This window comes from Odocoileus virginianus, chromosome 20 (genome assembly GCF_023699985.2).
Source record: "Odocoileus virginianus isolate 20LAN1187 ecotype Illinois chromosome 20, Ovbor_1.2, whole genome shotgun sequence".
Classification (NCBI taxonomy): domain Eukaryota; kingdom Metazoa; phylum Chordata; class Mammalia; order Artiodactyla; family Cervidae; genus Odocoileus; species Odocoileus virginianus.
In genome coordinates, this window is record NC_069693.1 from 34,084,582 (window position 1) to 34,109,860 (window position 25,279).

At 37.0% G+C, this 25,279-nt stretch overlaps 1 protein-coding gene across 13 annotated transcripts in view; it reads left to right on the forward strand.

Annotated features, from left to right (window-relative positions):
* Positions 1 to 25,279, forward strand: part of CNOT1 (CCR4-NOT transcription complex subunit 1) — an 85,736-nt gene that overhangs the window by 17,567 nt on the left and 42,890 nt on the right. For 12 of the 13 annotated variants that reach the window (XM_020890702.2, XM_070451215.1, XM_070451214.1 and 9 more), the window contains exons 2-10: positions 12,010 to 12,285; positions 17,250 to 17,357; positions 17,985 to 18,083; positions 18,433 to 18,501; positions 18,589 to 18,643; positions 19,144 to 19,347; positions 21,445 to 21,613; positions 22,629 to 22,755; positions 22,898 to 23,008. In XM_020890702.2, the coding sequence (XP_020746361.1) occupies positions 12,184 to 12,285; positions 17,250 to 17,357; positions 17,985 to 18,083; positions 18,433 to 18,501; positions 18,589 to 18,643; positions 19,144 to 19,347; positions 21,445 to 21,613; positions 22,629 to 22,755; positions 22,898 to 23,008 (1,044 nt within the window). In that variant the 5' untranslated portion in view covers positions 12,010 to 12,183. Of the gene's footprint in view, positions 1 to 9,205; positions 9,352 to 12,009; positions 12,286 to 17,249; positions 17,358 to 17,984; positions 18,084 to 18,432; positions 18,502 to 18,588; positions 18,644 to 19,143; positions 19,348 to 21,444; positions 21,614 to 22,628; positions 22,756 to 22,897; positions 23,009 to 25,279 lie in introns of those variants that run through there. The other variant, XM_070451211.1, reaches the window with a different exon arrangement.

The following is a 25,279-nucleotide window of genomic DNA, read 5'->3' on the forward strand; positions in this document are numbered from 1 at the left end:
CTTGTTGCAAGCGTTGCAGTAAATTCTGTATTTTGTTAAGCCCCTTGAGATCAGTGTTTATTTTTGTGTTTTCTGTAGCATCTAAAGTATGCATATGGTATATGGTTAGGCTCAGCAGTGAATTAATAGGAAGACCATCTCTAGAAGATGATTCTTATGGTATAGTATAATGGAATAAACTGCAAAAGAATCATTTGACATTTTGTATAATCCTGATAAAATAAGGAATAATAATAGTGAAACTTTCCAATTAAAAATATTTTCAAAGTTTAATGAACTTGATCTTGTTTCTCTAGTAAGATTTATGTTGGTTTTATGCTTGAAAGAGCTACACATACTTTAATAATCTCCAAATTATTGACAATCATCATCAGCAAGAAGTTTCATTCGCATAAATATATGATACATTCAGAGCATTTTTTTCAAGACATTCAAAAATTTTGTTAAAGTGCTTAAAGATAAAGGCTTGTCCTTTTTATTTAGTACTGACTTTTAGAAAAATGTGAATGTATTTTGAGCCCAACATTAAAAACAACGATGTAAATGTAAAGATGTAGCTTCAATTTGAGAGTTTGTGTGCATAGCAGCATTGCAGCTGTCTTGAATGCCATTTGAACAGAGAAGACAAGAGATTTAAGGGTTTCAGTTGCTCCTGTCAGGAGCCAACAACTCAGCTTCACCATATCATCGCTGAGACCAGTCAGTCACAGCTTGGTCTGCCTGTCTACCCTTCTTGGCATGTGGTATGTAACCTTCTCCAGCAGCTCCGCTGAAAAGATTGACAGTTGCTTACTTTTCAGTTAGTTGTTAAAGCTGATGTTGAGGTGAAAGAGCATCATCTACTGTGCTTGGGATGGGCACCTTCCGTTGTTCCCATGAGTGCTTAGGAGATCCTTCTCTCTGCTATACCTTCTACCCCTTAAAGATAAACCCTTTTGGGAAAGCTTCGGTGTAGCTGAGAGGTGGTGCAGTGGTAAAGAATCCACTTGCAGGTACAGATGGGGATTCCATCCCTGGGTTGGGAAGATCCCCTGGAGGAAGAAATGGCAACCCACTCCAGTATTCTTGCCTGGAAAATTCCACAGTCAGAGGAACCTGGTGGGCTACAGTCCATGCACTCCGCAAGGAGTCAAACACAGCTGAGCTACTGGAGAGTGAGTGAGTGTACAGGCTCAGTAGTTGTGGCAAATGGACTTAATTGTTCCTTGACAGGTGGGATCTCCCGGAATTAGGGGTTGAACCCATGTCTCGTGCATCATTGGCAGGCAAATTCTTTACCACTGAGCCATTCAGGGAAGCCCTAGGAATTCAGGAATTTTGAATACTGCAGATACACACACACACACAGTATAGCTGAGGCCCAATTTTACAAATGGGGAGAGGGGGAAGCATATATGTTCAGTCACTTATTCAAGGTCATTTATCCTTTTGTTACATGTAGTTACAGGTCTTAATGACTTTAAATTTTGAATTTTTAAAAATAATTGCTTAAACTTACCTTAAATTTTTTACTTTGTAAAAATTACCATATACTAGTAAAAATTTAAATACAATGAGTGCAAAGTCAGTTTTTGGAAATCTCATCATGTGCTAATAATTCCTACTTTTAATTATGAAGGTAATCCCCAGTTTTGTTAAGAAAAATTCTTGGAAATGGCAACCCACTCGAGTATTCTTGCCTGGAGAATCCCATGGACAGAGGAGCCTGGTGGGCTACAGTCCACGGGATCGCAAAGAGTTGGACACGACTGAGCGACTTAGCTAACTTTTCACATGTACAGAAAAAAGAACAGTACAGTGAACAACCCTGTAACATCTTCCTAGATTCAGGTTAACATTCTGCCATGTTTATTTTCTCTACATTTCTATATTTTTACTGAAGTATTTGATCACAAATGTTTCAGCATTTATCTGCTACAAATTAAGACTTTTTGGCACATGTTTGTGTGAATGCTCAGTTGTGTTCCACTCTTTACGACCCCACGGACTGCATAGCCTGCCAGACTACTCTGTCCATGGGATTTTCTGGGTGAGAAGACTGGAGTGGGTTGCCATTTCCTTCTCTGGGATTTTCCTGACCCAGGAATCAAACCCGCATTTCCTGCATTGCAGGCAGATGCTTTATCGCTGAGCCCCTCGGGAAGCCCTGTACTCTTGGTGATTCTTGCCTGAATCGGTTTTTATACTGGGCCGGGGTATTACAAAATGGTAACTTAATCTTCTGTACTTTTAAAATTTGTTAGCCAGCACCTTTCTGTACGAGGTACGTCTTAGCCTTCCTCTTTAAGTGTAATCATGGATTCAGGAATTCTCATTCCCTGTGTTACAGTCATAGGTAATTTTTTTTTTTTACCCTGTGATTTATTGGAAGGAACTTTTACACATAGTAGCTTACTGCAGTTACAGGTTAGATAACATATTTTCATTTAATCTTCTAATTATGTCAGAATGCTTAACTGTGTTTGGATTTTATTCTCATCTGCACACATGAAGGACTTAGAATTCATAAATTTGTGGCTGCCAAAAGTAAATTTGATCACCAGTGTGGATTCAGAAATGTGTGTTCCATGTTCTGTTCCCTTAAGCATTTCTAAGTGATGTGGCATTTGTGGTAAATTATAGAAGCATTGTTCATAAGTCCCTTCTGGTGCTCAAATAGACCTAGCATTAGTAACAGTCCTTTTAATTGGCTCTTGTGTCTTTCTGACATTATCCGCTGGAAACTTCTGAGTGTTTCCCATTTTTGTCACGGGATGATCCAAACTCACCTTGTGTCTTCCTTGTTTAAAAATCCTGGAATTAGTCATATCTCCAAGGAATCTTGATTCTTCTTAGTATTTAGAAACCAAGATCCAGAAGATGAGCTCATTGCTTCTGGGGTATCATTGTTTCTAGGGCTTTTTAGAAATTGAGACAGAATTGATACATAACATTGTAAGTTTAAGGTGTATAACATATTGGTTTGTTACATTTATAATGTAGTATGATTACCTTTGTAATGTTAGCTGATACATCTGTCAACATCATATAATTATTTCTTCTTATGGTGAGAACAATTACTATCTTAATAAGTTTAATGTTTATTATACAGTTTTGTTGTCCATAATCACTGTACTGTGTATCAGATCTCTTGGACTTATTTGCTAGTTGCAAGTATGTACCTTTTAAACATACATTCCCTCACCCCCTGGTAACCACCATTCCACTATTCTTTTTCAAGTTTGGTTTTTTTTTAAACATTTTACCTTATTTTTTATTGAGTTATACTTAACATAATCATTTCAGGCATACATCAAAATGATTTGGAATTTGCATATATTTAAAAATGATCACAAATCTAAATGTTTATTATTACATATAGTTGTTAAATTTGTTTTTTCCTTTTTTCCTGACTTCTCAGATTTATTCTATTAATCACTATAGTCAGCATGTTGTATATTATATCCCCAGGACTTAAACTTTGTAACTGGAAACTTGTACCTTTTGACCACCTTCACATACTTAATGCATACACCTCTGGCAACCATCACCCAGTTATCGGTTCTCTGTATACGTTTGATGGTAGTTTTTGGTTTTTTTTTTTTTTTTCATAAAAATTCCATTAACTTTTATTAACATTTCTTTACATTTTTCTTGCAAATACTATAGCTTCTTCTTTATGAATATGGTTGCTGTATATTAATAATTTTATATCGTCATGGTGAATTACAGGCTTTATCATTATAAAATGCTCTTCCTGGTCTCTTTTTTTTTTTTAAAAGATTCCACATAGAAGGGAAGTCATAGTCTTTGACTTATCTCACTTAGCATAATGTTTTCAGACCCAACCACATTGTGACAAATGGCAGGATATTTTTTCCCCCTCATGGCTGAAGAGAAGTCCATTGTATACAGAGTTGACCCTTGAATGATTATGGAATTAGGGGCATGAATTCCCACATATAACTTTGTAGTTGGTCTCAGTATGTGCAGTTTGGCATCCAGCCACTGATCATATAGTGCCATAGTACATACTTAGTGTAAAAACCTTTGTGAAACCTTTGTTTGGTGGACCCACTCAGTTCAAGCCTGTGTCTTTCAAGGATCCACTGTATGTACTACATCTTCATGTTTGTCCATTGACAAGAAACTTAGTTATTTCCATATTGGCTGTTGTGAATAATGCTGCAGTAAACACAGGATACAAATATCTCTTTAATAACCTGTTTTCATTACTTTTGGATGTATATGCAAGTGAGATTGTTGGATTGTATGGTTGTTTTATTTTTAATATCTTGAGGAACCTCTACATTGTTCTCTATAGTGGCTGAACAAGTTTATAATTCCACCAGCAGTATACAGGGCTTCTCTTTTCTCCACATCCTTGCTCACCCTTCTTGTCTTCCTGTTGATAGCCATCCTTATAGATGTGAGGTGATGCCCTGGTTTTGATTTGCATTTCCCCCAAGGATTAGCAATGCTTCGCACTCTGACTGTTGGCTAGCTGTTTTGGTGTCTTCTTTGTCCACCTAGCTCCTCTGCTTGTTTTAAAATCAGATTTGGGGCTTACCTGGTGGTCCAGTGGCTGAAACTCAGAGCTCCCAGTGCAGGGGTGGGGGTTCAGCCTGGGAAACTAGATTTCAGATGCTGCAACAAAGAACTCCCACAGCCTAAATATTTTTTTTAAGTCATATTTGTTTTTCTTACTGAATTGTATGAGTTCTTTATAAACTTTGGATATTAACCTCTTGATACATGGTTTGCAGATATTCTCCATTCTATAGGTTGTCTTTTCATTTTATTTTTTTTGTTATACTGAAGCTTTTGAGTTTGTTGTGGCCTGATTTTGTTCTTTTTTATGATTGCCTTGGCTGTTCAGGATCCTTTGGGTTACATACGAATTTTAGAATTTTTTTTTTTTTCTATGAAAAAGACCATTGGAATTTTGATACTGTGTTGAATTTATTGATGGCTTTGGGTTGCATGGACATTTTAACAGTATTAAGTAACACTTTCCTTCCTGTGTTTATTACTATTGTTTTTCTGATGCTTGCTTTCAACAAAGTCTTGTAGTTTTCATTGTACAATCTAATATAGTTTATTAGACTCAGGAAATTTGTGTTTATTTGGCTGCACTAGGTCTTAGTGGTATGTGGGTCTTAGTTAAGACCTAGTGGCAGGAGGTTTTAGTTTGCAGCCTGTGGGACTTAGTTTCCTGACCAAGGGTTGAACCTTGGGCCCCCTTTGTTGGGAGAATGGAGTCTTCAACCACTAGGCCACCATAGAAGTCCCAGAAACTTTTCAAATGAGTTCCTGTTGATACTTACATTTCAAATAAAATATTTCAGGTTTTTTAAGCTTTTATCTTTTTAAAAAATTTACTTTTTAATTGAAGAATAATTGCTTTATAGAATTTTGGTGTTTTCTGTCAAACCAAACTTTGATCTTTACTACATTGATCTGTACTCATTCTGGATTCCTATTCATTTATTTGCTGTATCCAGTAATACATAAATGTAGCTTAAAATTGCAATAAAGTATTACTGCTAACTGTAAGATTTCTTTGATTTCTTTCTGTCCTTAAAAATATATCCCACTCTATATCAAGGATGTTCAGGATACTGTGTTAGTTGAAATATTTGTTTTTACTGTGTTCTATCAGCTTGATACTCAGGTTCATTTATTCTTTGTGTTAGTTTTTTTCTTATTAAATATCAAACATGTAAATAATGGTTCAAAAGTCAAAACCATATAAAAGGTATAATCAGTGAACTTTGTTCTGATTCCTGTGTCTACTACCCACTTCTCACCCACTCCAGCATAAGTAGCTTTTTATTAGTTAATGGCTGATCTTTCTATGTATTTTTGCAAAAAAAAAAAAAAAAAAGCAACTGTGTTTATGTGTGCATATATACAAAATAAAAAGTAGCATTTATAGGAATTAAAGCTTTAAACTTAGAGTAGAATACTTTGTACATTATCCGAGATGTTTATTCTCCAGTCACCAACTCATGGCCATTTCTTTGCTATGATAAATATTGCAGTGAATAATATTGTGTATATGTTATGTTACATGTGTGAAGTGTATAGATTTCTTGTGGACGTTTTAAAAGTGGAATTTTAAATGAAAGCCTCTCTGTAATCTCTGTTAATCTATAGCTTGTTTTCTCTGCACATGTAAACATAGGTGTGTTTATGCGATGGCATCATGCTGTTCATAGTACTGCAGCTTCTCACTCAGTGTAATGAATATTCTTCTATGTTAACACTTAAAGGATTAGCTGTAAACCACAACTGCCTGGTATTCCTTAGATTGGATGTTCAGGAAACAATTTGTAATATTGTGTAGTGTTTTTCAGTTAAAATGTGAAATAATTTTATATAAGTTGGACTTCTACGTGCCATTTTAGAAACTTTTCTTCATTCTGCACTGTGTGGTGGATGTTTGTAGCAAAACTACATTTTAAATATCTATTTCACATTTGGGTGGGATTCCGTTGTATGTAGGTAGATAATCCTTTTACTGCTCTGTGTGTGTGTGTGTGTGTATAAAAGATACTAGAGAAAAAAAAGATACTAGAGACAATTTACATGTATACTTTGAGCAGTATATATACATATGTAATATATACATATATAGTTTCTAATATCTTTAATATTAGGAAAAATACCAAGAATGCACTTAAACAATCTTTGTCTTCCAGAGTTGCTGTTTTAATCTTTACATAGCCGTATCCGTGGTAGATTTCTTTTATCCTTGCTAGATTTTTAAAAAAAATTAATTTGCTGTTTATTTGGCTGTACCCAGTCTTAGTTGGCAACATGTGGGATCTACAATCTTTGTTGCAGCATATGGAATCTTCTAGTTGTGGCATTTGAGATCTTTTTTAGTTGCAGCATTCAAATTCTTACTTGTGGCCTGCAAACTGTTAATTGCAGCATGTGGGATCTAGTTCCCTGACCAAGGATTGAACCTGGGCCCCCTGCGTTGGGAGTGTGGAGTCTTAGCCACTGCCATCACCAGAGAAGTCCCTGAAGTTAGTAATTATTTAGCAATTTGAGTCCCTGATACATATGGAGACCAAAGCTAGGCACTGCGTATGCATGCACATGAAATGCTTTTGGGCCACAGATCTCTTATAGCTGAGGAGTATCTTAGAATCTCAGATTTAGTGATCTTGAAATAATTTAACATCTAAACATTTTGATGGAAAGCTGTTGAAAGACATTTTATTGTTTTGCACTTATCTCAATAAAGATGGCCTATAAAGACATTGTGACCCAATTTATATACACATTATGATGCTAAAGGTTAATTGGAAGGGTCTTAACAACTTGATAGTGCAGCTACTGAGGCAGTTAAATTAAAAATTATCTATTATTTACTCTCATGTGATTGTACTTCTGACTAGGAAAATTTCAGTGGATTGTCATACCTTTTGGTAGAGTCGGAATATAAGTGCAAAATCCTAAGCTTCAGTTTATAGTTTTTCAGATATGCAGTGAACTCCTTGTATGTGTCATGTAGTACTTGTAATAAGTTGATGAACAGTAAACAATTAAGATCACTGCTTTCATGGACCTTGAAGAGATAGGCAAATACGTTACCCATGTTTGGTGATATAATGTGGAAAAAAAAAGACTGGTGGGGGGAGGATTGCAATTTTGACAGGGTGGTACTCACTGGGAAGGTGACATTTGTATAGACTTGAAGTAGTTAGCCGTACTGGCATCTGGAAGAAGATGGTTCCAGGCAGGGGAATCTAAGGTAAGAGTGCGCCGGAGCAGCAGCAAGGGGGCCATTGTAGCTCACGGGGGCTGAGCAGAGGCGGGTGAAGAAGAAGGCTAGGACGGTACCAGTGGCTAGGTTCCCTCAAGCTGTGTTTATTCATAGGCCATTGTAAGGGCTCAGGCTTCCTTTCTGAGTCATTGGAGGGTTTTGAGCACAGGATGACCTGAGTGTTTTATATTTGGAAAGTCTTTTTTGTTGTGTTGAGAATAGACTGGTGTGGAGCAAGGGTGGAAACAGGGAGACTAGGAGGTTAATATAGTATTCCCAGTGAGAGATGATGATGCTTGGTTATAGCTGTGGTGAGAAATGAATGAATTCTGCATATATTTTATCAGTAGAGCCAAAAGAATTTTTTGACTGATTACGGTGAATGGGAAATCTAAGAATTTGGCCTGAGTAACTACTGGAGTTGGTATCAACTGAGGTAGGGAGGACAGGTACAGGGATCGAGCCCATGCCCCTTCACTGGAAGCACGGATCTTAACCACTGCACTGCCAGGGAAATCCCAGGGGCTTATTTTCAAACACGTTGTAGTTGAGGTGTCATTAGGAAATTAAATAATACAGTCCTAGATATGAGAGAAATTTGGGTTGGAGATAGAATTTATAGAAGTTATTGCCATATATAGTTTTTAACACTGTAAGACTGAAGTATATCAAGAAAGTTAATGCAGAGAAGTCCAAAGATTCCAATACTGTGAAGTCAGAAGAGGAAGGGCTGGTAAAGGAGACTAAGGAAGAGATCAGTGACATGGCATTTTAGAAACAGGTAAACAAAAGTGTATCTTGGAGAGACAGATCAGTTTGTCTAAGGCTTCTGGATGGCTAAGGTGATCACATGTCCTAGTTTATACCTGTTGTCTTAATGTAAATTGTTAATGATACCCCTTTATTTTCAGAATCATCCAAGTTTGGTTAATAAATGATGTTGTCACCCTACTAACAGATCTCATAAAGTGAGGGCTCAATTGGGCATTAGTTTAATGCATTAACTTGCTTGTGCAATGAAGATTGACATGTTGAAACGTGTGTTACACTGGTATTTTTATCCTTTGCAGTTTTTTGGTTTTTTTTTTTTTGGCCACGCCTTGCAGCTTTGGGATCTTAGTTCCTGGACCAAGGATTGAACCCTGGCCTCTGGCAGTGGAAACACTTAAGTCCTAACCCCTGGACCGCCAGGGAACTCCCTCCTTCGTAGTCTTTAAATAGTAATGCGAAAAAGTTGTAACCCTTGTTACGGAGCTCATGTCAGAAGAGAAGATACAGTTTGAAGTGCCAAAGTTAGCAGGAATTCATTTTCTTGGAAGGTCAGTCAACACTTGCTTTCCTGGATTTGTGCTGTACCACAGGTAAACCTGCTTCCCAAGTGGCGCTAGGGTAAAGAATCCACCTGCCAAGACAGGAGATGCAGAGAGATGCTGGTTCGATCCCTGGATTGGGAAGATCGTCTGGAGTAGGAAATGACAACCTGCTCCAGTAGTCTTGACTGGGAAATCCCATGGAGCTGGGTGGGCTCCAGTCCATGGGGTTGCAAAAAGAGTTGGACACGACTTAGCAACTAAACAACAATATAGTGTAAGGTAACTACTGTTCATGTGAATAATATACTTTGAATAATGCAAATTTTGGGGGGTTTTTGGCTCCACTGGGTTTTCGTTGCAGCCTAAGGGGTTCTCTTGTTGCAGAGCACAGCTCCAGAGTGTGAGGTCTTGGTAGTTGCCATGTTCGCGTGCTCTAGCTGTGGCTCAAGAGCTTAGTTGCCCCATGGCGTGTGGGATCTTAGTTCTCTGACCAGGGATTGAACGTGTGTTCCCTGCGTTGGGAGACAGATTCTTAACCACTAGACCACCAGGAAAGACCTTGAATAATACAGTTTTAACTGAACACAACTTATAAAAATTAAAAATACTTTGACTTACACTTGCCACTAAAAACAAGCATTTTATTTTACTGTTATTATTATTTGGCTGTACTGCGCAGCTTGCAAGACCTTTAGTTCCCTGACCAGGGATTGACCCTGGGACCACGCAGTGAAAGTGATAGGCCCTAACCACTGAATTTCCAGAGAAATCCCTCAAAATGAGCATTTTAGATTTTTAATAAAGAGGTCTTGTTTTAACCTTTTATTCACACAGTTTTGATGATAATGTTATCTGAAGGCATCTTAGCCAAGGGTTTTCTGACTTCGAGTATTTTGAATTTGAGAGGGTATTGAATGGTTTCTTGGACATTTTTTTTCTGGAAATGACTTGTATATAAGCTGCCTGGTTTAGCTTGGATGTGAAGATTCTTCAAACAACCAGTGGTATATATGTGTAGCTCTGTTCATTTTTCCTCTAGTTTGTTTGGCTGATATTTTACCAAAATCTCAAGTAATCTACTTATTCTAAACTTACCAACCATTCTGATGGGTTTCCCCCCACTTTTCTTTGACTTTTCTTTAAACATTTCTTTGAAAAAGAAAGGTGGAAAATAAAATATATACTTGTGAGAAAACAATGTTAGAAACTAAAGAAGGTATAAAGGGCAGTCTTCCACACTTTACGTTCTTACTCAGAGGTAGCTATTAAATACTTACTCAACAAAAATTTCATGTCCTCACCCCCACCTGCAGGATCTTAGTTCCCTGACCTGGGATGAACCTGGGCCTTGGCAGTGAGAGTTCTTACCACTGACCTGCCAGGGAATTCCCATCTATGTCCCTTTTTTTGTCTTAATGAGTGTTTTTCCTCCATAGTTTTGCTTCATTTCTTGTTTAACAGCTGCCTTGTTTCAATATATCATAATTTATTTCTTCTTGTATTTCTTCATATTTAAGCAGTTACTTTTTGCTGTACTTTCTGTTTGCTGTGATACACAGTATTTCACTAAAAATCTATTTCCTTTGAGTTCTTGATGTATATACATCAAAAGATACAGTCTTAATGGTGAAATTATAGTTTCCAGAGTAATGCAAAAATCATCTTAAAATATTGCCAATTTGAGTTTCAGAAAAGGTTGTACCAGTTAATAATGTTAACAATCTTGGTGAAATATGCCATCATCATAATATGAAGGAAACAACTTGCTCTAAGAATTTATAGCAAGCATGTTAGTTACATATAATGGATAGATATCATCAGTTTATCTTTGTCGTCTTATATGGTATTACTTTAGAATAAACAAAAATGCCTTGCCACATCCCCAAGATTCTCTTACTGTTTTTTTTTTTTTTTCCAGGAAGATGTAGAGAAGAATAGCATAGGTAGAATCTTTGCTTTGTATAAACAAAACAGAACAAAGCAGGGTAGTTTTTCTACATTGTTAAGAAGTTATTAGAGGTTTAAATGCCCTTACCAAGGGGGTTTTTAATCTTCATGAATTCCCTTTACCTTACATAGTAAGTTCTGGTGGTAATGAAGTTATGAGCAGATTTCTGATTATGAAGCTGTGGATAAGCTCAGCTCCTTGCATTCAAAGATTCTTGTATCAGCAGTGGTGCTTGGTGAATTCTTAAAAACTTGGGTGGGTGGGTGGGTGTGTGGGTGTGTTGGGTTGTGATATGGAATAGTCCTGTGTGTGTTGTGATATAGAATAGTTCCTGATTCAGCAGGTGGTTGGAATTAATAAAATGATAAGCATCTTGTCATTTTAGCTATATTGCTGCTTTGAGCTTTCCTTCCTAAATTCTGTTACTGAAAAGTTTGAACAGTGCAGGAAGGAACTTGGGTTCTGGGGCCTTTAATTTACTTTCAAGTCAGCTGTTCAAATAGTGAAACATATATCCTAAAATACAGCTTTAAAACCAAACTACTGTCTGATTCTGAAGCAATACATAAGTAGTAAGGTGAATAAATGGAATCTTGTAAATAAGTTGTAGATAGTGTGGGAAGAGGGATTGAGAATGTCAAGATGAATGTTTCTTTCCACAAGCCCTAATTTTAGGGTAATACTTTCTTGTGGCTTCTAAAGGATGTAGTGTAAATTATCATTGAAATTGTTAAAAGAGAAGCCTCATGTTATAGGACATCTTGCTAAAAATACAATCTTTTTTGAAGAGGATGGATATATTTCCTTTTTATACTGCCCCTACCTAATTTTTCAAATTTGGCATCTTTTTATCAGTAATGGTTGAGACATCATAATTTTTTAAAAGGTCCTTAGTGGTATTTCAGGTCTTAAGATGGAGAGATGGTTATTTAACCTTTTTTAATCCTGATAAAAATTTAGCTAACTAAAAATTTCTTTATTTTAAACAGGTGCCATGTTTCAGAACAGAGTAAGGCTCCTGGTAAAAAAGAACTGAAGACACTGTACGGACAGCAGACACAGGCTGATTCCAGAGAAAGCGTTAGCCTGCCTCTGAGGTGACTAAAGGGGAATAATGGTGATTTTGCGCCGGGCTCGGCCGCCTGCTTCCGCCCCAACCAGCAATGAATCTTGACTCGCTCTCGCTGGCCTTGTCTCAAATCAGCTACCTGGTGGACAATTTAACCAAGAAAAACTACCGAGCCAGCCAGCAGGAAATACAGCATGTAAGTAAACTAGCATCATTAAAGGAATGAGTATACAGTGAAGAAAATTGGAAATTGATGTGGGTATGCTGCATGAAAAATAACTTTGCCCCTTATTTCTAGTGATTTCAGCTTAATATATAGAAGAGATTTTACTTCATTCCTTTTTTCAAAATTTTAGGATTCACAGATTTTGATTTTTCTATGAAACTTAGGAAATCTGGTCTGTTTTGTTTTAGTCTGTTCCGTTTTATTTTCTGCCTTAAAAAAAGTGAGAGATATTTCACAAACTATAAAACTGATCCTTTTAAAATGTAAAATTTGCTAGTTTTTAGTATATTCATAAAGTTGTTCGGCTATTGCCATCTAACTCGAGAATGTTCGTATCACCCCAAGAGGAAACACCTGAATCCATTAGCAGTTGCTTTCCATTTCACCCTCCCTCCAGCCACTGGCAACCACCAACCTACTTTGTGCCTCCATGGGTTTGCCTTTCTGAACATTTCATACAAATGGAATCATACCATATGAGGCATTTTGTTTCTGCCTTCTTTCACTAGGGTAAGTTTTCAAGGTTAATTCATGTTGAAGCATGCATATGGATATTTAGGTTTGGTTCCACTTTTTGGCTGTTGTGAATATTATGGCTATCAACATTCATTTACAATTTTTGGGTGGATGTTTATTTTAAATTTTGAGAGTATATACCAAATAATGGAATTGCTGGGTCATGTGGTAATTCAGGAGGACTGTGGTGGAAACTCAGTAAGAATCTTGGCCAGCTCCACAGGGAGAACTGGAACGGATATCATAGTGGTCCCCTGGGGCCCCAGGTGGCTTGGCCTTTATATCTGTGTTGTTGTATGAGGGCTGCCTCGGGAAGACATGTGCTCTTGGGTAATATGATTGCAGCTTAGACGAACACGGAAGGAGCCGATTGCAGGGGCACCTACAACTTTACGTTGAAGTGGGAAATATGGTGGTACTGCCTGGATTTCCCCCAGCAAGGCTCTATGTGGTCAACTTAGTAGTCTGTTATAATTGGTTTGATCATCTTCTCTACTCCAAAGACCTCAAGGTGTGGGACTGTCCTTTAGTCTCTGTCTCCTATACCTAACCTTCAGTGTTCAGGTGCATTTGAATAGAAAGGAAAGAAGGAATAAATTATTTAGTAATTAATTTTGAACGTCGATGTTAGAATGTTTGGTTTTAGCCTTGGGCTGAGGGTTTCAGTGTGTACAGGTTTTCCTTAGACAAGTGTGGCCTCACTGGCACCTTTGCAAGTAGCCCCTCTCTTTTACTTTGAGAATGGTAAGAATTTAGAACTGGGATGAGAGCAAGCTTCTAGTTCTTGACCCTGGATTTCCTTTGGTGATAGGTGAAGGCTTACTGCAGTTCTTAGCTGCCTGGTATTTACTTTTATAAATATTTAGGGGCTTCCCCCGTGGCTCAGACAGTAAAGAATCTGTCTGCAATGCAGGAGACCCTTGTTCAGTCCCTGGGTTGAGAAGATCCCCTGGAGAAGGGAATAACTACCCACTCCAGTATTCTGGCATAGAGAATTCCATGAACTGAAGAGCCTGGTGGGCTACAGTCCATGGGGTCACAAAGAGTCGGACACAACCGAGTGACTAACGCTTTTGACTTGTTGTGGCTTAAATAGGTTGACTGGAATTGTGTTCCTTTTGTTCTTTCTTCTGCTGACAAGAGAAAGAAGGAATATTTATCAGATTTTCTTTAGATGTATGAAAACATCTAAACGTGAATGAGCTAGCTAGCATTACTGTGCTATAGGTGAAAAAGCAACTTGAGAATTTAATTTGCCCCCTTAGTCAGGATTTTATGATGTTTGTTAGAGAGTAACTCCTATAGTTATTTTCTTTGAAAATATTTGTTGTCATTATTAAAGAAAACATGAGGACTTTCCTGGTGGTCCATTGGCTAAGACTCCACACTCCCAACGCAGGGGACCCTGGTTCGATTCCTGGTCAGGGAACTAGCTCCAACATGCCACAACTAAAGAGCAAAGATCCCTCATGCTGCTGCTAAAACCCGGTGCTGCCAAATAAACAAACAAATTAGTAAATATTTTAAAAGGTACTATGTAAGTAAAATATAGAAAAATAAAATCAAGCCTGGTTTTCCTACTCAGCTTTTTAATACTCGAGTAATTTTTGGTTTGCATTAAAAGTATTTTTATTATAAAAACATTTTATACTGTTCTTTAAATGATAGTCTCAATATAATTTTTAAAGTTTTAGTAAAATTTCAATTATTTCATTTATAAAGTATAATAATAATATTAAAGTTTAATAAGGTTTTATTAAAGATGATCTCAATCACACATGAGTAGATATAATAGAACCCCCATGAATCTCATCTGGTTTCATTTGAAACCAGACTGGTTTTGTAACCAGTCTTGTTTCATCTAACCCATTCTCTTCAGTTGTTTTAAAGCAGATCCCAGGCATAATTTCATTCATGTCTCACCATAAACCTAACCTCAATACCATTATCACATCTTTTTTAAAAAGCTCAGTTAAAAAAAAAAAAGCTCAGTAAGTCCTTTTCTTTTTAAAAATGTTATTAGAGTAGATTTACAGTGTTGGTTCGTTTCTGGTGTACAGCAAAGTGATTCAGTTATGTGTATGTATATTTTTTTGTATTCTTTTCCATTGTTGTTTTATTACAGGATACTGAATATAATTCTCTGTTAAGAATAGGATGTTTATCCAGTAGGATGTGTTTATCCATTCTGTACAATAGTTTGCACCTGCTACTCTCAAATTCCCAATCCTCCTCCAAACCCTTCCCCCTAGCAGAATAGTTCTTAAGCATCAAATATCCAGTTAACATTAACATTTTTTCCGCTTGCCTCATTTAAAAAAATGCAAAAACTGTTGACTTGAGTCAGGACCACTCCCCCATAGTTTGGTACATTTTTATTAAGTCTCTTTTAAAGTCTATGGTTTATCTTTCCCTTTTTTTTTTCCCCTTGCAGTTATTCTGTTAAAGAAATCAGATTGTCCCATAGTTACCCACTGTCTGAATATGCTGATTACATTCCCAGGGTAGTATTTTGCATGTTCTTTACTTTCTTGTAAATTGATAATTAAATTTGGGAGCTTAATCAGATTACGGTTTTTCCCTCCCTTAGGACAATTTTATGGGTGGCAGTGTATACTTTATTTAATTAGGAGGGTCATAATGTCTAGTCGTCTCTATTTTTGTGATTTTTGTTAGGCTTTGTTTATTGACTGGATTCATTGACTGTTGAGGATTGCAAAGTGGTAACATTCTAGTTGTTAGCATTTTTTATTAGTTGAAATAGTTCTGTGGATGGAAACTTCCCCTTACCACCTTTAATTGTCTGGTTGCCTGAAGTATGATTTATATAGAGGAAGGGCTTGATTCTGTTTGCCAGTTTTCAAAATGACTTATTTCCTAGCCTCCAAATAAGACCAATGAATGATTTTTTAAAATTAGAAATCTGTGTATTTTTTAACATTTGATGTGTTTGAATCCATTGAAAGTATTATTGATATTCATACATTATCCTCTTTGGCCAGTGAAAGCATATTCTTATTGGCTTCCAAGTCCTTTGACCCTATTTTAAATTAAAAAAAAAAAAACAATTTTCCGCTTCCTTCCCTGAGCCTTTGTTGCTGCGTGGAATGTCTGGTTGCAGTGTGCCGGCTCCCGTTGTGGCGGCTTCTGCTGTGGAGCCCAAGCTGTAGGTGCGCAGGCTTCAGTGGTTGTGGCACATGCTGTCAGTGGCTCCGTGGCATGTGGCATCTTCTTGGACCAGGCATTGAGCTTATGTCCCCTGCATTGGTAGGCGGATGCTTAAACCACTGGATGACCAAGGAAGTCGCTGAAGGTTTTTGTTTTTTAATATGACAGGCTAGAATAGGAAAGAAGTAGTCTTAGTTTCACCATCTTTTACTTAAGAGTTTGACAATTTTATCCTTAAATTAATGTCTTTTCGTTAAAAGTAATCTTTCATGTTTCCCGCAAAAATTTTTCATGTTCTTTTCAATATGTTAAACTGTTTTGAATAGGTGCGCTTTTTAAAATAAAGTGTAATCCAAAGCATTCATATAGATAATACACTAAAAACCCGGAACGAATCTTTTGGCTCGTGGAGTCTGTTAATGTGCTCTTTAATAGACAGATGATTACTCTACATATACATTGTGCTAAGCCTTTTCTTGACTAGATATGACATTAATACAGCTATATAAATTCCCAGTACTCAATTATAGTCTAGTGAGACATAGAAAATAGAAAATTACCTGGTGATGGTAAGTACCATGGAGAGAAGTAAAGCCAGGTCAGGGGTGATGACGGCAGGTCATATTGCTATTTTAGGGAGGGTAGTTAGGAAACCTCTCACTGATGAAGTGACTTTAGAACAGAAACCTAAAGAAGTGAGAAGACAAACCATTTGTAGATATCTGGAGTTTTTTGTTAGAGGGAATAGCATTGATAAATTTGAGCAACAGCCAGAAGCTCAGGGCCAGTACTAATAATCAGATCAGTTCCTTTAGGGCTTTTCCCTGAGGGCTTTTATTATAAAAGTTGTAGTTGTGTTAGATTTCAGGTTTTACTCTTTAGGGTAAAAACAACAATGGACAGAAAAAGTGAGGCTCCCACGAGTGCAGTTGATTAAAAAATTGTTGCCTTACAGCTTCAATGTGTCATTCGTGCTGTTTGATGTTTTTGGTGTAGAGGGGATTCAGAGCACACAATTAGGTGGGGCTAATTACTGATAGTTTTTCTTTTTCTCTCCTTCCTGCTAGTGCCTGTAGGAAGCACTTAAAAAATATTTAATCATAAAATATTGGTACCTCCATCTCAACTCCTAAAACTCTTATTCCAGAATGAACAGTTATGTAATTTGGGATGTTGTCCTAGAGGTAAGTTTAAAAAAAAAAAAAAATCACTCAGTTTTGACTACAAACTCGTATTTTTGGTCTTTTTAGATTGTGAATCGGCACGGTCCTGAGGCAGACAGGCATTTATTACGCTGCCTATTTTCGCATGTGGATTTCAGTGGCGATGGTAAAAGCAGTGGCAAAGATTTTCATCAGGTATTTGGGGCTTACACAGTATATATTCAGTTAGATCCGATTGTTCCCTGAGTTGCATTTTGGGCATAGTTGCATCGCAAATCACACAACACATACAAATAGGATCCAGAAATAATCTTAGCTGAATGGCTTCAAGATAGAGGGACTTCTCCTTTTCTTGTCCTTCTCTTGCCTGGCTGCAGACCATTATAGCTACACAATTTATGCTTAGAGAACGGGGAATGAGACCTGCCTGAAGGAAGCGGGACTGTAGAGCAGTCCTGCTTGACAAGTAATTCAGGCAGAAAGAAGATCTCTTGTTCTAGATTGAGTTCTATAGATTGATTCTCAATCTGGGAGCAGTTTGTCATGATATTACATGATATTATGGTTACCTTGTCAGTGGACACTCTCCTGCAGAGGTTTTGGTTAAAACTTCTTGTTGATAGACTTTGGTAGTTTCAGTGGGATTTTTAAAGAGCTGATTTTGATAATGTAGGAACAGTGTACAGTATCAGGTTACCCTTTAATGTTCTGAGCAACGCTGCTTCTGTTTGATGCAAGAAGATGACTGAGTGCTAATGAAATTTTACTTTTTATTTTTATTTTATTTTGTTTATTTATTTTTTTTACTTTTTATTTTTAAAGACTCAGTTTCTGATTCAGGAGTGTGCGTCACTGATTACGAAGCCAAATTTTATCTCGACGCTGTCCTATGCCATTGATAATCCACTGCACTATCAGAAGGTTGGTATTCCTTTTCTTTTTAGTAGTCCTAAGATGTGATGTCTTATTAGATGTTGTAAAAAAGCCTTAATCCTTGATCTTATATTTTAATTAAAAAACTTCAAATACTTACTTTGGTGGTTTTTATAGCTTTCTAACAAAGTCAAGGTAGTTTGATAATAATTAGAATCTTAATAAAACCAGGTCATATGAAGGCTTAATCTTGTCAGAACACAGTTCCACAACTGTTCCTAGCCTCACTACAGATTTATCACTCCTATGCAGCACCATAATTGGGTGAACAGACGCTTTTATAGGCTTTCTGAAAATTGTATGTTCCTATTTTAAAATAAAGTTTGGTTTGTTTCAGAGTTTAAAGCCTGCACCCCACTTATTTGCCCAGCTGAGTAAAGTTCTCAAGTTAAGCAAAGTACAAGAGGTAAGTGATTTAAGAAAAGAGATAGGCAGAATTAGAAATAAAACAACTATTTGTACTTTTTGGTCAATCTGACCCTTCTTATTTCAGGTAATTTTTGGCCTTGCCCTCTTGAATTCTTCCAGCACTGATCTCAGAGGTTTTGGTAAGTTTTTTTTTTTTTCTTTTTTTTTTTTTGGTAAGCTCGATCCTGTAGTGAGGTTAGAGTCTTTAAAATCTGTGGATTTCTGAATCTTGAACTTCCATAGTTTAGAAAGTGAGATTATTTTTGTTTGGTCTCCTTTATGTGTGTGTATATAGTAAAAACACAGTAAAATTTGCCTTCATAACCATTTTCACATGTATAATTCAGTAGGGTTAACTGTGTTCACATTGTTATGTAATGGATGTCTGGAACTTCTTTGTTCTGAAAAACTGAAGCTCTGTCCCTGTCCAAAAATTCTCTACCCCTTCACCAAGCCCTTGGCAATTTGGTCTTTTACTTTATGTCTGCCAGCTAGAGCTGTGAAAACATAGAGGGTGAAGGGTGAGTTGGTAAATGAGAATGATGGTCATCTATCTACATTTTGATGATATGTGACTTCTGACCTGTTATGGTGCAAAAATAGCTTATTTTGTTTGTTTGTTTGTTTACTTACCTTCTAGCTGCCCAGTTTATCAAACAGAAGCTTCCAGATCTTCTGCGTTCTTACATTGACGCAGACGTCAGTGGAAATCAGGAAGGTGGCTTCCAAGATATAGCAATAGAGGTCCTACACCTCCTCCTGTCCCATCTCCTCTTTGGGCAGAAGGGAGCCTTTGGAGTTGGACAGGAACAGATAGACGCTTTTCTTAAGACGCTGCGCAGAGGTAAAAAGACTGTCTGTAGCCTATAAAAGATGATACAAAAGATGGTTTCTTTGGATGAACACACATGGCAAAAGGATTTTAGAATACAAATGAAGACAGTGATTTACCTTTCTGTTAAGTTGATAATCTTTCAGAAGGAAGAGAGTATTTTATAATTTAAAATACAAAAGCGATCAAAGCCTCGTTATAGAAACAGTATAAAGTAAAGAGCACTCCACTGTCAATCTTGTTATCTAAGTGCCATCTCAGTTTGGACTTGGTGTATTTCCATGTGATCAGATTTTTTCCCTTTTATGGGAGACAGACTATGTATTGTGGCATGTTCTTTTTGGTTGAAAAAATTGATCACTTTTGATATACCTGCTTTAACTCTTTGTCTCTTGGCATTGTTGTGCTAAGATAACTCCTAGTTCTGTTGTTGCCATCTTCCTTCCTGTGATCCTTCTTTTAGAGATAATCTTTAAAACAAATCTTATAGTGGACTAGCCACTATCCATTTTCACTGTTGTTATTGTTTTCTTAACATTTATATAATTTAGGTTTTTTTTTTTTCCATTTATTTTTATTAGTTGGAGGCTAATTACTTTACATCATTACAGTAGTTTTTGTCATACATTGAAATGAATTAGCCATGGATTTACATGTATTCCCCATCCCGGTCCCCCCTCCCACCTCCCTCTCCACCCGATCCCTCTGGGTCTTCCCAGTGCACCTATACATAGAAACTATAATTTAGTTTTAAACGGCATTAACTTTCTCAGTAATAGAAAGTTTTCCACTTGTCAGTGAAATGAAGAGACATGGATGTACCAATTGTTTCTGATGCCTTCCTTGCATGGGAATTGATAGTTAGCTCTGTGTGACATTTTAGAGTGATATATAGGGTGTGAACTATATAGTGATATATAGGAACAAGAGACTGGTTCCAGATAGGAAAAGGAGTACGTCAAGGCTGTATATTGGCACCCTGCTTATTTAACTTATATGCAGAATACATCATGAGCTGGAGGAAGCACAGGCTGGAATTAAGATTGCCGGGAGAAATATCAATAACCTCAGATATACAGATGACACCACCCTTATGGCGGAAAGAGAAAAAGAACTAAAGAGCCTCTTGATGAGAGTGAAAGAGGGGAGTGAAAAACTTGGCTTAAAGCTCAACATTCAGAAAACTAAGATCATGGCATCCGGTCCCATCACTTCATGGCAAATAGATGGGGAAACAGTGGCTGACTTTATTTTTCTGGGCTCCAAAATCACTGCAGGTGGTAATTGCAGCCATGACATTAAAAGATGTTTACTCCTTGGAAGGAAAGTTATGACTAACCTAAACAGCATATTGAAAAGCAAAGACATTACTTTGTCAACAAAGGTCTGTCTAGTCAAGGCTGTCATTTTTCCAGTGGTCATGTATGGATGTGAGAGTTGGACTATAAAGAAAGCTGAGCACTGAAGAATTGATGTTTTTGAACTGTGGTGTTGGAGAAGACTCTTGAGAGTCCCTTGGACTGCAAGGAGATCCACCCAGTCCTTCCTAAAGGAGATCAGTCCTGGGTGTTCATTGGAAGGACTGATGCTGAAGCTGAAACTCCAATACTTTGGCCACCTGATGGGAAAAGCTGACTCATTTGAAAAGACTGTGATGCTGGGGAAGATTGAGGGCAGGAGGAGAAGGGGACGACAGAGGATGAGATGGTTGGATGGCATCACCAACTCAATGGACATGGGTTTGGGTGGACTCTGGGAGTTGGTGATGGACAGGGAGGCCTGGCATGCTGTGATTCATGGGGTAGCAAAGAGTTGGACATGACTGAGCAACTGAACTGGACTGATGGGGTGTGACTTGATCAATAGATAATGGGATCTAAAAGAACTGAAAATATACTCATGACCATTATATATGACAAAGGAACATTCAAATTTTAGCATTGGTGTTGAAGCCACAGTTTGGATTGGGCTAGCCGGGTTGGAAAAAACTGAATAAACTTTGAGTATGAACTTGTAAAAGACTCGGATTTAAGGGACTTTTAAAGAGTGAAAGAGGACAGTTCGTTTTTAATCAATATAGCAGTTATAATTCTCTTCTTCCTTTTTCAGATTTTCCCCAGGAACGCTGTCCCGTGGTGCTTGCACCACTTTTATACCCTGAAAAACGGGACATTCTAATGGACAGAATCCTGCCTGATTCCGGAGGGGTAGCTAAAACCATGATGGAGAGCTCTTTGGCTGATTTTATGCAAGAAGTAGGCTATGGCTTTTGTGCAAGGTTGGTAGTAAGGCATTTTAAACCTTTGTTTACTCTTAATGACAAGTCCAGTGTCATTTTTTAAAGCAAGTTCCTGATGATTTCCTTGATGTGTTATCTTTGCCTCTCAAGAATTTTGCTTCTAAATTCAGTCTTTCACATATTAGTTTTGCTGCCACCTATTAGCGTTTTGGTGGCTAAATTTCTACTTCTCCATCCCCCCTAATTTCTCACATTTACGGATCAGGGGTTCCTAGCTTAGTTGGCATGTTAGGCATTTTTAGCTTTTGTGAGAGAAAGGGCATTGCAGCAAGTGTTTATGGGATTGTGTCCCATCCAGCATGCCTGATTTGCTCCTGCCTGCTCCTACCCTCAGTTTCCTTACTGTACCTTGATTTTTACAGTCTTCCTTTTCTGGCCTTTCATACCCTGCCTCTCACGTATTTTCCCCACCTGCCAGGGGCATCAGGAAATTGCTTACCCTCATGTTAGCACTCAAGACTGTTAAACAGTGGATTATTAATGTTTCTTCTGAGAATATATTATTAAGGGCATTTATGTGCTTTAGTTTGACTTTAAGTGTAACATTTAATATTTTTAAAACTCATGACATTTCCACTTAAGTTTGAAAGTGTATTTCTTATGTGTATGTATGTGCCTGGCAGGCATAAAACTGCTGTTGATGCAAAGTGAAAAAAAGTACATTTTCAAGGCTTTGTGCATATCAGAATAACCCTTGATTGAATATCAATATTTTAAAGAATAACTTGATTATACCAAAGATTGAGGAGGATAATTTTGTTTCTTTTTGAAAGATACTACTTTTAATTCATATTTCCTTCTTTCATTAGTATTTTAAACTTTTTTCTTAATTGGGCAGTTTTTACATTACTTGCTATGTGAAAGTAAGAAGAAATGAAGTGTATTACTTACTCTATGTTAGTAAAACTAGTGATTTCACTCAAAAACTCATATGAGTTTTTCTTAGCCTTGGTGTTGAGAGTGCTATTTTTCTGAAGTTAAATTTTTGTTTCAGTATTGAAGAATGTCGCAATATAATCATGCAGTTTGGTGTTCGGGAGGTCACAGCTGCCCAGGTTGCAAGGGTTTTAGGAATGATGGCTCGAACTCATTCAGGATTAACGGACGGAATTCCATTACAGGTAAGTGTGGCAATCAACTATTTTACAAAGTGAATTAATGTCCTGCCCTTTTTAGTTTATCAAGTCAGTATGATTGTTCTATCAACCCGAGCTGAACACATGCAGTAGTTGGCTTTGTTTAATTCCTTTTTTACTCTTTCAGAGTATCTCTGCTCCTGGCAGTGGAATCTGGAGTGATGGAAAAGATAAAAGTGATGGAGCACAGGCACACACATGGAATGTAGAGGTCTTGATCGATGTTCTTAAAGAACTGGTGAGTACATATAATGTCGTATACTTATGATGTTAGTAAGATGTAGCCCAGAGAATGAAAATTTTAATGAGTAAAGTGCCTAGCTGAATGAGGGCTGCACTGTTTGTAATTTCTGACTTCATTGGCTTAAATGTAATGAAACAAGTAACTATGTACTGGAAACAGCACATAGTTAAACTCTAGCTTTGTTCATAATGAATTGTTGCTATGCAGTTCTGAATCACACTGATGAGATGATTTGCTGGTGGATAGTGTGTGGTTTTGGGGGAAGGATGAATTTGTTACAACAATGATTGTATGAAGAATTATTGAGGAGAAAGAAAGTCTGAATGTTTTCCGGAAGGTGTAACAAAAACCCTGCCAACTTTGTTTATGGTGGATAGGAATAATAAAAATCCATATTTCTCTTACTAGTTCCACTTCTAGAATATCCGTAAACTAAATAATTGGCTCCAAATAAAAAGTACCTCTCCTGCAATGTTGAAATGTTAAATAAAAGGGTAAAACTTCTAGTTATTAAAAGGGAATGTGGAGTCAAGATCAAGATGTATTATTCCAGTCTTGTTCATAAAATGTCAAGGAACTACATATAAGGCTAAAGACTACATACACACACATAACATTCTTGGCAAGGTGTCAGGTCATTTGTCTATCCTATATTTCAGTTTTAGTTTTCCACATATGTAACTTAGAGGCAGAACTGAATAACTGAATACCATTCTCTGTATGACCTTACTACTAACATCAGAGGGTTTTCCTTTTATTTTTCTTAATAGTAGATGGATTTATGATATTCAAACCTATTAAAAAAATAACATGATCATGGCAGAAAACTTGGAAAGTGAAATGAAAAAAAAGTAAAATAAAATCACAGTTTTATCACTTATGGGTAACCAGTTATTAATTTGTTCTTAACCTGTGGTTGTCTGTAAAAGGAAAGCATGCTTTTCCCTCTGTTTCATCTTGATAGTTTATTGCCTTATTGATAATACTTTTTTTTTGTAATTGTAGACAAGGACAGTGTTCCATGTTATCTGAACCTATGTTGATTTGATGTCAGAGTGCAAAGGCTATAAATTAAACACCCTCAGTGTGGATTTGAATAGTTGAGTTAGTAATACCTCCCTCTTTTTCTTATGTATTTGAGTTTCTGTACATTTTTTTGTAGACAGCAGAAGACAATTTCAGACACACATTGGGTTAATAATTTGTTTGTTTTTACTACCCAAGATGGAAGGAGGAAACCATAGGGGCACACCTGTGGACTTCCCAAACTTAACCTCTTTCTAGGAATGCTATTTAATAGTATATTTATGATTCTGTTCTGTCATATTCAGTCCTTGAAACAAATTGTAGGAAAAAATCTCACCTCTGAATGCTATTGTTTGTTGCCTTAGAGTGAATACCCCAACTGAGGTTTACTCTTTGTACTTTATACAAAGCAAGTGTTCAAGTCCTCAGAGAAGTCACTTTAAAGCAAAACTAAATTGGGCATGATGCTTTGGTTGGAGATTTAATTTTGAAGTATGCATATCCTTTTTTTTTCCCTTTTAAGCACAAAATATTCTTTTTTTTTTTTTTTCCATTTTGGCCACATGATGTGGCATGTAGGATCTCAGTTCCCCACCCAGGGATCCAACTTGTGCCCCTGGCATTGGGAGCTCAGAGTCTTAACCCACTGGGACACCAACTTGGGATACCAGAGAGGTCCCAAGCACAAAATATTCTTATTGCTTGGTGCAGAGTGTTTGGTAAATGATCTTCTATAAACTTGTTTCCTGTGCTTTGTGTTTCTTTAAGGAATCTCATACTGCTTTTATGAATACCTTTTCATAAAACATTTTTTAATATAATTTTTTAGTCATTTTGACATAAAGAATTTAGATCACTTTTCCTGATGCATACATTGAGATGCTTTTAGGGGAGATTGTTAAGATTGCCATTTGGGATAATTGATTTATCTTTGCCACTTTGTTCCAAAGTAATGAAATCTTACTGTAAAGAAGAGAGGCATTATTGGGATGGGTGTGTTCATTGCACTGTAGTAGAGAAAGAGAGATTTCCCCATTATGTCCTCATATATATTCTGAAGTATGTCATGACCTGAAAGGTTGGAGTTGTTTGCTGAAAGAGTGGAGTTACTTACTAGTAGAGCTGGTTTATTTTGAATATTAAGAATTTGCTTTTCTGAGACTCCCTGGTGGTCCACTGGTTAAGAATCTGTCTTGCAGTGCTGGAAATACAGATTAGATCCCTGGTCACTAAACTAAG